The sequence below is a fragment of the Sorex fumeus genome, unplaced genomic scaffold, assembly GCF_029834395.1.
Source record: "Sorex fumeus unplaced genomic scaffold, SorFum_2.1 ptg000079l, whole genome shotgun sequence".
In the NCBI taxonomy this organism is placed as follows: Eukaryota; Metazoa; Chordata; class Mammalia; order Eulipotyphla; family Soricidae; genus Sorex; species Sorex fumeus.
Window position 1 is genome coordinate 5,849,362 of NW_026606136.1, and position 13,532 is coordinate 5,862,893.

Sequence of the window (13,532 nt, forward strand, 5' to 3'; positions counted from 1 at the left end):
TGAACATAAGCGAGCACTTCCTGACGAGCATTGAGCCACTTTGTCCTGAAAGAACGTGCGATGTGCAGGGGCCAAAGCCAGGTGCCAGGGGCTGGAGCGATAGCACAGTGGGTAGGGCGTTTGCCTTGCACGCGGCCGACTGGGTTCGATTCCCAGCATCCCATATGGTCCCCCGAGCACTGCCAGGAGTGATTCCTGAGTGCAGAGCCAGGAGTAACCCCTGAGCATCGCTGGGTGTGACCCAAAAAGCAAAAAAGAAAAAAAAATTCAGGTGCTGCGGCAGATGTTGGATGTCCGGACGCAGCCGCGTCGCCGCCTGGCCCGGCCGTGTGCTCCGCTTTCTGAGAAGGCGGCTGTTGTGCCTAGCCATCTCTTCCTCCCTTTGAGCAAGTTAGTGAAGGGTTAAATTTTGGGGGTTGTGACTGTCTGTTCTCATCCCCCACCAGCAACAGAATGTGCGCCTGAGGAGGTGGGTGCTCGTGTCTCGTGTGATGAGAGGGGCGGGGCACCCGCGAGTGGGTTCAGGGAGGGAGCCAGTTTGGAGGACAGGTGGGAAACCCTCCCCACCCCCCAAGACAGTGGCACCACTTGGCATCGCAGTTGAGGACTCACAGGACCGAGGCCTCGCCCACTGGGGGTAGGCGGGGGCAGCGGGAAGCCCATGAGAGTGAGCCCCAGCTCTGCCAAGCTTGCCCATTTCGGCGAGATTTCCTCTCAGAACGGTCAACTCACTCTTTCTGGCATCTGAGAGGTCCGTGGAATTTTCTACACCTCTGAGAAGTTGCTCCCTTGAAGCCCCCTTGTCTGGCCTCCGCGGGGGTGGCCGAGCCTCCTGCGACACTGCCCCGCTGAGCAGAGTCCTCGTGTCCTGTCCCGGACACACCCGGGCATCGGACTCTCTCATCTGCTCTCCCTGAAGCCTCCCGCTGCCCCTCGGGGGCCAGGCCATCCCGAGTGTGCCTGGGGGGGTCTGTGGCACTGAAGGCGGTTCCTCTTCCCTCTCTGTCTCTTCTTCTTGCTCTGGGACTTTTGTCTGGGAGCTCCCAAGCAGTGCTCAGGGGTGGGCCTGGGGTGCTTGGGGAGGGCCGAACGGGGCTGCCCCTCATCTCGACGCTGTCTCCCTGCTCTCTGCTTTTGGGGGGGGTGTCACACCTGGCAGTGCTCAGGGGCTCCTCCCGGCTCTGCACTCAGGAATCACTCCTGGCTGTGCCTGGAGGGTCTAAGGGATGGTGGGGATCGAACCCGGGTTGACTGCGTGCAAGGCAGACGCCCTCCCCGTTGTGCTATCACTCTGGTCCCTCAACTTCTTACTTTTTACAAGTTGAAATTTATATACGGAAATCGTGTATTAACAGAATCTCCTCCCTTATTGTTTTGGGGCCCTCCCAGTGGTGCTGGGGGGGGGGGGCCTGGGGGGCCGGGGATCAAACTCGGGCCTTTTGCCTGGCCGGGTCTGGTTCGTCCCGCAGGCCAGCCTGGGCCTGCCCTCCCGCTGCTGGGGTGTGCGCGGTTGTTGGGCCCGTGTCGCCTGTGCCTGTGTCCAGGTGCCCAGAGTGAGGTGGCAGAGCCTTGAGGAGGGAGGATGTGGCCGTGATGGGGGGGGAGACGAGCCAAGAGGGAGAGACATGTGGAGACGCTGTTGAAAGTGTCCGCTCCTCACCAGGGACTCGTACAAAGCAGACGGTGGTGACAGCTTTGCGGGTGTCACCAGTGCCCAGGACTGCTAGCGAGGCATGACTCGGGCCAGGGAGAGCCACCACAGGACCGAACCACGGCCGCAGGTACTTTCAGTCACGGGGATCTCCAGGACCCTGGGTGCCTTTCCTAAGAGACAAAGCGCTCCTGGGCCCCAACTGCCCCGTCATCCTTCAGGGCAACTGTGACCAAAGTGTCCTAGGGCTGAGCCTCCAGGTACTTCCTTTCTGTCAGAAGATCCTCCGACAAGCCACACTTCGAGGAGACCCTGGAGAAGGCGCGACTTAGTTCTTTCGTACACCCAGAGCTAAACTGACTTCTGGGCATGGCCCACCTGACCCTGGCCCAAGCGACAGGCCTCTGCCACCACTCACCTGTGTGAGGTGAGCAGAGCTCGTGGGGCCCCAGGACATGCCAGGACAGCGTGACCTCCCACACCAGACAAAAGCAGCACGGCCGATGCAAAGGCCGGGAAGGAGGGACCGCGTGTCGTGGTGGCAAAACTCAGCTTCAGGGCCGAAACATCAGGCAGTTCCTGGGGTTCTTGGAAAGATTTAACTCAAGTGGATTCTGTATGTTGTTTATTGTGATCGGAAGGGAAGAAATGATGGAAGGAATATGAAACAAGTGTAACATCCATCTCTCACAGCCAATCATAACACTTCAAAAAAATGTAAGTGGCTATTATGTAATTTCCTAGAAAAAATTTCACATCATCAATTACAGGAAATTAACATCTTTCCATCAAAATATTTATGTCTTCTCTATCCAAAATAAATGCCAAGTCCAAGGTCCTACTCCTTTACCTAAGGTTCAACTCCCCGCTTAAAGAAGCAGATCTGAGGGGAGTTTCCGAGGACGAATCCATCCTGTCTGGGAAGAAAGTGCCCACACAGACACAATCACAGACACACACCCTCACACACACAACACAGACTCCCACACGTAACACACAAACATCTCCCACACTCACTCTCAAATAGACAGACAGGCCCACACACGATGCACATTCCTTCACACACTGCTACTCATCCACTCCCTCAGCTTCACAGTCTCACACAGACACACACTCACACTCACACACTTATTCTTTTTTTTCTTTTTGGGTCATACCCAGTGTTGCACAGGGGCTACTCCTGGCTCTGCACTCAGAAATTACTCCTGGCGGTGCTCAGGGGACCATACGGGATGCTGGGAATTGAACCCAGGTCGGCCTCATGCAAGGCAAACACCCTACCCGCTGTGCTATCACTCCAGGCCTTCACACACTCATTCTTTAATACTTAACACAACAAACACTCACATTCACACACCCACTCTCTGGCGCTCACACAACTCTCATACTCACACACTCATTCTCATACTATCTCTCTCTCACATACCTCCTCTCACACACAGGTAAGGGTGACTCAGACAAGCCTCAGGTTCACCCAGTGATGACGCTGGGTGGTCTCCTGGGAATGCAGATGCCCCCGTGCCCCAGACAGAAGGCTCCTTGGCGAGCTCCCAAACTGTGGGGTTCTCCCTCAGAACCGACACGCTTCCGCCCTGAGGCTCAGGGGGTGAACAAAGCCTTCTCCCAGGACCGGGCCGCTTTCTGGGCTCGCCTGAGCTGTGACCTGGGCTCTGCCCCTCTGGGGCTCCCAGCACGGGACAGGCCGTTCCAGAAAGATCCATGAAAAGCACACATTGCCCCTGGAAGAGCAACCCGGAAGGAAGGGCGGGGAGGCAGAGTGCAAGCACACAGCAGCTCACCTATTTCCTCCTCTTGGTTTAAACACAGAGTGAAAAGTCTGTCCACAATAAATACAAATATTGACATAAATAAGACTCTACTCATGGCTACATCACAATAAAAACATTTCACTGAGACCTTCGTGTCCAGTCACAGCATGGCTTCCTCAGAGCAGTAACGGCTCTGCTCTGACGGGCACTGGGAGGTCTGTCCGTCTGGGCACTGGACTGGCTCAGCCCTGGGCTCCTCCTGTGAATGCTCCTCCTTCCTCAGAAAGATCTCTGGCTCCTTTAAAAGGTGCTTGGCTTGGGCCAGAGTGACAGTCCAGTGGGCAGGACACTTGCTTCGGGGCGCAGAGCCGGGGGACCCAGCACTCATGTGGTCCCCTTGAGCACCGTCAGGAGTCGGGTCCTGAGTATCACCAGGTGTGGGCCCCAAACAAACAAAGAAACTAAATAAAACATGCGTGGGAAGTCGTTTCCTCTGAGGCCCCACGGGGCAGTCTGCCTCCTGCTGCCTGAGCAGGAGCCATCCCCCCCCGGGCCCGCCCATGACAGCAACTGTCTCCAGGGGTTGGAATCTCCCCTCCTGGACTGCGCTGGGAGAGGCCAAGGGGTGGCTGCGGTGGGCAGAAGAGGCTGTCCCCTGCCCCTCCCCCCGCCCCAGCCAGCCGGGGTTTCTCTGCAGTGCCAGCGGGCTCTGAGCCTCAGAGCAAAGTGGGGCCTTTGGCAGGTCTGCTGCTGGCCGGGAGCGGCTGGGCACCCTGGCCGGAGGCGGACAGCAGCGCTGGGGCCGAGAGGCGATGGAGCATGGCCTTCTGCTGGTGGAAGTGGTTTATGTAACTGGCGATCAAAAGGGTGATTTCGAGAATCTGGAAGAAGCAGCAGAATCGTCATCCCCAGAGGCCCTCCTGGGCCCGCGGCCAGACTCCTCTCAGCCACCCCGACCCTCCCGCCGCTCCCACCCCCGCACATTCCCGGGAGGGCGAGCCCAGTGGTCATCACACTGCCAGTGGGAAGATGCTGCTGGCTCTGGCTCGAGGTGCTGTATCCCTTTGACCATTTTCGGAAAAAGAATCTCCCCTTCCTGTTACTCAGAGCTGAGTGACAGGTTCTGGCAAGGCCTTTTATTTGCTTCTTGCGCAGAGATATGGAGGATACTTTGGAGTTTGCAAAGGGAGGGCCCTGAGAGGAAGTTCGGGCGGTTGCCTGGACGTGGCTGGCCCGTTTGGAACCTCAGCACCACAAACGCTTCCCCAGAACCACCAGAGGTCATGCCGGGGCAGAGCCAGGAATCGCCCCTGAGCACTGCCGGCTGTGGCCCCAAAAAGACCAATAAAGGGACAAGGACAAGAACATTTTTGTTCCCTTTTTGTACAGCTTTTCCCACATGCCTGATGCTTGGTGGTCACTCCTGGTGGGGCTGGGCCACAGGCAGGGTGGCTGACCGGCCCTCTGCACTCAGCCCTGTCCTGGCGACTTTAAACTGGGAGCCCTTGTCCCAGGGAAGGAGATCGTCCCACTGGGCCATTGGGGCCAGTGTCGCTCCCTTGGCCCCGCTGGGCGCTCAGCTCCTCCCCGGCTTCTTCACCAACACAAGTGGGAGTGTCTACTGTTGCCCCAGCCTGGCCAGGGCCTGCTGCCTGGCACCTGGGCAGCAGCCGGGCAGCATTGCGGGTTGACGCGCTCGGCTCAGCGGCACGCGCCTTACGCTGCCCCTGGGGCTCAGACCCGGACCAAGGCCGGGAAGGCGGGCTGGGCGGGACAGGCTTGCACGCTGGCGGGAGGCTGCTCACCTTGGGCTTGGCCATGGCGAAGAGGAGGGTCTCGGTGGGCTTGTCCTTGGAGTGGGAGTTGTTGATGACCACCATGAAATCGTCCTGATAGCCCCCGAAAGTGATCAGGTCCTTGTAGAGGTAGCTGACCACCAGCCGCTGCGGGGCGAGACAGAACGCTCACCAGTGGGAGGAGACGGGCTGGTGGGCGCTGACGAGTGGGCTGGGCTTCATTCGCCGCCCAGGACTCGCTTTCTCCTCCTGTGACCCATCTAGCAGATCAGGCGCTGGGCAGAGTGGACGCCGGCTGCAGGCTGCAGCCGGGTCCGAGAGCTGGAGGTGGGCTCCTTGCTCCCGGGGTCAAATGCCTGCAGGGGGTGCCCTGGGGTTTGCCTCCCCGCTGCCTGGCATTGGTAGGTGTTGGGTATCAACCCTCAGTGTTTTAGGCTTCACCGGTGAATTGCCCCTTTAGTCCTCCCAGAGAAGCTTACCAAGCCCTTGCGAACATTCCTAATTTGGTTAACGTCTATCTTCAACCTTTCCTTTGTGTTGGACGTTGACCCTAAGTGCTTCAGGCTTCACCAGTGAGTTCCCCCCTTTCTTCCTCCCTGAGATGATTAACAAGCTCTTGCTAGCATCCCTAATTTGATAAAGTTTATCCTTAACCTTTCCCTTATATTTTATCTCTCACTGTCACAGTTCCCCAAGTCGGTCTTCATTACTTGTAAGCCAAAGCTTTCTGGTAATTCTGAACTTCGTATTTGTACTGCTTTGTATTTGAAGTGCTGTACATTTATATCTGCTTTTCTATTTCCCCTATAGCTTTTTAATATTTTACTACAGAGCAGTGTTCTTTGGTTAAACACAGAAAGACCATTCATGCTATGCTCCTAATTTTTGGGAGTTGATTGACTCTGAAATATATCTGCTCCCAGGCATAATTACTGGTCATATTTACTTGATTAGGCTTCAGTTGCTCTAATTCCTAACACCCCCAAAGGGAGGTCCCGCCGTGGGACTGGGATGGACCCAGGGCGAGTGACAAAGTTACCCGGCGTGGAAATGGGACGTTCTAGAAGGCATAAATGCATGGTCTTGATGTAAGCAGCTACAACCTAAGAGATAGAACCCCCATGGGGAAGGACAAGCTGAACAGGCCTGAGGACTTACTCTGGGATTTACGGTAAGAACCCTGCTTGCTCTCAGTCCAGAGAACTAAGTGTTGGGATCTTTGTCTTTTACTGTGTTCATCCAAAGAACTGCAAGTATTGATAACTTATACAACTAGAGGGAAAGATAAAAGCAATGTAGATGTCCCAGGGAGACAATATCTTCTTGAGTTAATCTCCCCAAGAGAATTTCCTTGGCCAAATGTTTATCTATGTAAATGGCCAATCACACCTATGTCCTTACCTCAATCCAATCCCCCCCATCCCCCAGATGTTCTCTAAGTATGCTGGCAACTCTACATTAAAGGGGCCATTTTCATCATCAGACTGTGGTCCCCAGGCTCCCTGACTCTGTCTCTCTGCTGGGAAGCCCTGGGGAGGTGGGGAGGCGGCTCTGGGCCACCAGACGCACACACGTGGCAGCAACAGCCCCGCGATTTACTGTGTGAACTCACTGGTTGTGACCCCATGACCAGACAAGGGGCAGCAGACTCTGGCCCTCAGACAGCCTGCCCCCAGCGTCTTCGCCAAGTTCTTTGCTCTGTGGGACCGAGAGCTTCCGCAGGAGATGTCGGCTGCCCCGGACGGCTCGCACGGAGCTCTGGGAAGCATCCGGTCCCAGGTCGAGGCTCTGGTGCCAACACAGCGACAGAATTCCCGCTGACAAACGGTGTCGCCTGCCCCGGGTCAGGCCACATGATGTTCAACTTGACAGGCCACCTGCCCAAGTGAACTGAACATCTAGGGGCAGCGGCCAGGCCACCTGCAGATTCACCCGGAGCCAGGCTCCCCCCGGGGCTCTGCCCCACCAGACAGCAATAGCGTTTTCTAGGAACCACTGGACTTCATGATCAAAATAATTTTGACTTTGACCCAATATCCCACTGGAGAAAACACAGAAATTCAGAGAGAAGCAGCAGCTCTTTCTCCGTCTCGGGAGAGCAAGTGGACACCGCAGCCCTCGCAACTCCGGGCTGCGTCCTGGCCCTGTCCCTAACAACAATGCCCTTATTTGCATAGTAGGCCTCTGTGCTGACCATCGGCCACCAGCACTCACAGCTCACCTGGGAAGTTGACTTTACAGACCGAGAGCACTGGGCTTGGGTGCATTTCCTGATGGCTAAGGAGGCCCGTGCTCTAGGCTGACACTGAGCTCACCTCCCTGCTCCCTCTGAGAGCACCGAGACCCGAGCCTGCCTCCCACTGTGGGACGCCAACCCCAAGTCCATCACCATCTACAGCCTGGGGAGTGCTAACCAAAATACTGACATTCTTTTTTTCTTTTTCTTTGCTTTTTGGGTCACACCCAGTGATGCACAGGAGTTACTCCTGGCTTTGCACTCAGGAGTTACCTGGTGGTGCTGGGGGACCATATGGGATGCTGGGAATCGAAACCGGGTTGGCCGTGTGTGAGGCAAACGTCCTACCCCCTGTGCTATTGTTCCAGCCCCAATAGTGACATTCTTCATAATGCAGAAGCCCAACTGTTTCTTTGTCATAAAAGCCAAGAACAAGAGGGGCCATCTGCCCCCCACCTGCAGCCCATACCTACATCCATCCTGAGGGTACCACCCGCCCCGCACAGCCCCCATACGCACCCCCTGTGTCCATCATGAGGATCCCACCCGCCCCCCACAGCCCACCACATCCTTCGTGTCCATCCTGAGGGTCCCACCCGCTCCCCACAGGCACCCCCCAGCGTCCATCTGAGCTTTCTCCCTTGACCACTGGTGAGGGAGAATCTCACCCTTGGAGGGCGGGTTCCCACCTCCCAGGAAGCAGGGAGGCCCCCGAGGAATTCAGCCCGGAGTTCTGACCTCTGTAGATCCAGGAGGCATTCAGGAAGTAGAAAGTCCTTTACAGAAGGTTTCGTTTCCTGCCTTTGTTTGTCTGGGGGCCACACCTGGTAGTGCCCTGGGTTACTCCTGTCTTAAAGCTCGGGGGTCATCCCTGGGTCGGGGCTTGGGGGACCAGGCAGGGTGCTGGGGATGGGGCCTAGACAGGTGCGTGCAAGGCAGGCACCTCCCTGCTGCTCCATTTCCCTGCCCTGGAGGAGAAACAGTGATGGTGACATGTCTCATCTCCCGGACGGGCCCCAGGAGGAACTGACTGTCCCAACTTTGCCAGAGTAACTCCGAGGAGGAGGAAAGGGGGCGAACAGTTCCAAGCAGCCTCACGCCTCCGAGGCCCGGCGGACACACGCCAAAGAGGAGACGTGCGTGGTGCTCTGCCGGAGCACGTGAGAAGCTCACAGAACCACGGGTGTGCCTGGGTCTAGGGAGCTGAGTCACCACGGGGGCTCCGGAAATCTACAGGTGGCATCGTGGGCAGCAAGGGTCTCCACACAGGAGCCACCACGGTACAGCCAGGCCGTCTCGGCAGCCGTCTCCCACCACTACCGTCAGAATCAGCCATGTTGGGCAAACCACAGAACGTGGGGCTAGGACACGTTTTCTGTGGGGTGAGTGTGGTAGAGAGCGGCCTGGTCAGTGCACCGAGGGCTGGGACCATCCGTGGCCTGGTCAGTGTGGTCAGTGGTGGGACCATTCGGCCTGGTCAGTGCACCGAGGGCTGGGACCATCTGTGGCCTGGTCAGTGCACCGAAGGGTGGGACCATCTGTGGCCTGGTCTGGTCAGTGTGGTCAGTGGTGGGACTGTCTGTGGCCTGGTCAGTGCGCTGAGGGGTGGGACCATCTGTGGCCTAGTCAGTGCGATCAGTGGTGGAACCATCTGGCCTGGTCAGTGCACTGAGGGCTGGCACCATCTGTGGCCTAGTCTGGTCAGTGTGGTCAGTGGTGGGACTGTCTGTGGCCTGGTCAGTGCGCTGAGGGGTGGGACCATCCGTGGCCTGGTCAGTGCGGTCAGTGGTGGGACCATTCGGCCTGGTCAGTGCACCGAGGGCTGGGACCATCTGTGGCCTGGTCAGTGCGGTCAATGGTGGGACCATTCGGCCTGGTCAGTGCACCGAGGGCTGGGACCATCCGTGGCCTGGTCAGTGCGGTCAATGGTGGGACCATTCGGCCTGGTCAGTGCACCGAGGGCTGGGACCATCTGTGGCCTGGTCTGGTCAGTGTGGTCAGTGGTGGGACCATCCGGCCTGGTCAGTGCACCGAGGGCTGGGACCATCCGTGGCTAGGTCAGTGCACCGAGGACTGGGACCATCCGTGGCTAGGTCAGTGCACCGAGGGGTGGGACCATCTGTGGCCTGGTCTGGTCAGTGCGGTCAGTGGTGGGACCATCCGGCCTGGTCAGTGCACCGAGGGCTGGGACCATCCGTGGCTAGGTCAGTGCACCGAGGGCTGGGACCATCTGTGGCCTGGTCTGGTCAGTGTGGTCAGTGGTGGGACTGTCTGTGGCCTGGTCAGTGTGCTGAGGGGTGGAACCATCCGTGGCCTGGTCAGTGCATCAATGGTGGGACCGTCCGTGGCCTGATCAGTGCCCTGAGCAGTGGGACCGCTCATGGCCTGGTCGTACACAGCTCCATCTCTGGGAAGACTGGGCTTCTACTTACCAGGGAGCCGTGTTCTAAGACGCTCACTCCATCCTCGTGGACAGCCAGCCACGTGCTGGTGCTTCCCAGAGACAAAGCAGCTGCAGGCTGTAAAGAGGTGAAAACACAGGCAAGTCGGTCACTGCTGCGCTGGTCACTCTAAGGTGACATCTGCCGAAGGACAGTGGCTAGCGCCTGTGCAGCAGGAGGAGGGAGGAGGCGTGCGGGGAGGACGGAGCCAGACAAGGGCCCACCGAGCATGTGCTCCTATAGGCCATTCCGGGGCTGGGCTCTTGTCTCCACGGTGGTGGGGAACTCGTGTCTGACTCGGCTCACCCTGGCTGGCCTCTGGAGACGGCTGTGGCAAGCCATGCCAGCGGACAGGCTGCAGGCGGGCAGGGCTGATGCCCGAGGCCCAAACCCCCAAACAACCAACAAGGAAAGGAGCAGGAGCATGAGAGGAAAAGCCCTGAGCTTCCGAAGGGTGACACAGGCGCCAGCAAGGTGGGCGCTTAGGGGCCCGGTGCGTGTTCACCCCACCCTGTGCTGCCTCCCTGAGCGTGTGCCCAGGACAGTGTCCCTGGGCCCAGGTGGGAAAGAGCAGCCTGAGAGATGCTGCCTCACGGCGTCACTTCTTATTCAAGTGTCTGACGGCTGGAGGGGCCGAGCTCAACAGATCCCAAATGCCGTGAAATGGCCAGCAGGGTCCAGCCTGCCAAAGGGGAGTCTGCGCCAGTCCTGGAACAGGTGACGCTCAGTGGGAAACACCCAGAACAGGTGACGCTCAGTGGAAAACACCCGAACAGGTGAGGCTTGGCGGGAAACACCTGGAACAGGTGATGCTTGGCGGAAAACACCCGGGCGGTGGATACACACATGTGAGAAGCTACAGACACAGGACTGGTCACAACAGAGGGGCTGGATGTCCACTAAATTCTTCCCTGGCCAAGAAATGCATGAAAGACTCTCCTGCCGGCGAAGGCAGCAAGGGAGCCGAACCACCCCACGACGGTTCCCAGCAGAAACGCTGGCACGTATCCCCACACCTCCCCCAGCACAGGGCCCGGGCAGGGAGGACAGCATCGTGAGTGCCGGTGTCCTCGGGAGGGAGGACCAGGGTGACGGCCGTGCAGGGCCCCGGGGCGGAGCGGGAGGAGGTTGCACGGGACACGGGCTTTGTCACCTGTGAGCCTTGGGCACGGTGGCTGCAGCGCCCCTGCTGGGCGGAGAAAGTGGGTCCGGGACAGGGGTGCAGCGCGAGCACAGTGCAGGCGGGGAGGGAAAGGGTGCAGGATGGGGGGCCGGGAGGCCTTGTGCCTCCGCAGGTCCCGGGAGGGGCTGGAGCCACAGCACAGCACGGGCCTTGGTCGTGCACACGGCCGGCTGTCCCCGGCATCCCACAGGGTCCCCGAGCCCACCCAGAGCGACCCCCGAGTGCAGAGCCAGGAGTCAGCCCTGAGCATCACTGGGGTGTGGCCCCAAACAAAGACACAACCACACAACAACAAAAAGAAGAGAAGAGAATGTCCCGTGTAAAGCACCAACGGTGCCCCCCTCCCCGGCCTCCCGGGGACCCCAGGGTGCGGCCTAAGCACAGAGCACACCTAACGCTCACCACAGTGCTCCTGCCGGACCCTACCCAGAGTCCAGGAGCACAGGGGGGCGTGACGGGGACCAGAGCTGAGGGGACGGCACCCGCCTGTCGCAGCCGCTGGCTCCGTGCCTCCTCCCCGGGCCCTCTGCTGTCCTCCTGGCTGCCGGCTCACCCACGCTCTGTCCCCTGCAGCTTTGCGGCCTGTGTTAGGAGGTGGAGTTTGTGCAAAGCAGGCCGGTGAGGGGAGCCGGGGAGGCAGCTACCGACAGCCTCACCGCACCAGAGTCCACGAGCCCAGGCTCCGAGGAAAACATGCAGTTCTGCACCAGCCGTCAGGGTGCACATGCTTGGGACTCGTGGGGGAGGGGCGGGAGGGCCTGGCCAGTTTGGGAGTGTCCCTGTTTCTCCCCAAAGTCTACCCACTGGGCTGGGGCTCCAGGGCCATGACACAGAGACAGGTGCAGCCGAATGTCCCCTCAGACGGTCTCACCTTTGCCGGGAACAGCTTGGCACCAAAGAAAGGCCACTTCCTGGCCACTGTTAAGTAAATGCGCACACACTCGGCCGCGCTGTGTCCCCGAAGGGCCGTCCACCGGCTGGACAGTCGCTGGCAAAGCTGCCTGAAAGGGAGGAGAGGGAGACAGAATGCTGAGGAAGAGAGCAGTGTGTGTGTGTGTGTGTGTGTGTGTGTGTGTGTGTGTGTGTGTTGGGGGGGGATGGCCCTGCCTCAGGCCCCCAGAGGAGTCCTGCTCTCGCGGCCACCTTCCAAAAGACCCGTGAGCTGGAGGCCGTGACACTGGCCTTCACCGAGACTGTGGAAAGGTCACTTCGGCAGAGTAACTTTCCTTTAAAAAACACAAAAATTAAAGACAGAGAAGGACCCAGCACTGCAGCTGAGGCGGGTCGGAGAGCACAGCCCGCCAAGGCCACTGAGAGGCACCGTCCACTGGCCCTCGCCACTGTCCAGCACTCCGCTGACCCTTGCCACTGCGAACCCTCGTTCCACGGACCCCGTCCACCACTGACTCTCACCCGCCATGAACCTCCATCCCCCACGCACCCCTACCAACCACGAATTCCTGTCTTCCACTGTCCACCGGCCGTTCCAATCCATAAACTACACCCACCACTGACCCCGGCCACAGTAACCCCACCCACTGCTAAGCCCAGTCCACCACTCGCCTCGCCAACTCCCACCCACCACCGACCCTCATCCGCCACTGACCCTCTCCCACTCAATTCCAACACTCACCTCCAGCCATCACCCACTCAGATCCACCCCACCCCACCCCCGCTCGTCCCCACCACTAGCTCCCACCCACCAATTGCCCCCATCTTTCACTTAAGCCTCCACCTCCCACTAATCCCATCAACGCTTTAACCCTCCGTTCACCACCAATTTCCATCCACCACTTAACCCTCATCCATTAGCCCCCAATTCGTCACCAACACCCCCCCCCCACTATCACAAACCCCCACCCACCTAACTTGCCACCCGCCACTGCAGCGCCATCACCACTAGGCGTCCATCCCACCTGTAACCATGCCCCTCCGCCCACCACTAACCCCCGCCCACGCCCCGTCCCCGCCCACCACTCACTCCCACCCTTGAGACTGATCCCCACTGTTCGGACTTGGGGCACACACGGTGAATGGGATTCACCTCAATTGTTTAATCTACAACGTTTTCTTTAAATGTTCTCTGAACTCCACAAGCTAAATTCAACTGACATTTTTTTGTAAATCAGCACGGGACGCTCTAAAACAACAAGGAATGTCTTAGCAAGGGCCAGATGAAGCTCAAAAGCGCCGAGGGCCCAGGTTCGATCCTCAGGCAGCGCTAGGTACCCTGCTCAGCACTGAGAGCACCTGAGGAGAGAACCCCGAGGAGAGCATCCCAAGGAGAGCACCTGAGGAGGGCGCCCCTGAGGAGAGCATCCCTGAGGGGAGCACCCTGAGGAGAGCACCCCAAGGAGAGCACTCTGAGGAGAGCACCCTGAGGAGAACACCTGAGGAGGGCACCCCTGAGGAGGGCACCCTGAGGAGAGCACCCCGAGGAGAGCACCCCAAGGAGA

At 58.9% G+C, this 13,532-nt stretch overlaps 1 protein-coding gene across 1 annotated transcript in view; it reads right to left on the reverse strand.

The window, feature by feature from the left end:
- Window positions 1-4,136: 4,136 nt before the first annotated feature.
- PLEKHH2 (pleckstrin homology, MyTH4 and FERM domain containing H2) overlaps window positions 4,137-13,532 on the reverse strand; it is a 62,816-nt gene continuing 53,420 nt past the window's right edge. The window contains exons 27-30 of the mRNA XM_056130529.1: window positions 11,948-12,077; window positions 9,885-9,971; window positions 5,226-5,363; window positions 4,137-4,301 (exon numbers count right to left, since the gene is read on the reverse strand). Of these exons, the coding sequence (XP_055986504.1) occupies window positions 4,137-4,301; window positions 5,226-5,363; window positions 9,885-9,971; window positions 11,948-12,077 (520 nt within the window). The remainder of the gene's footprint in view (window positions 4,302-5,225; window positions 5,364-9,884; window positions 9,972-11,947; window positions 12,078-13,532) is intronic.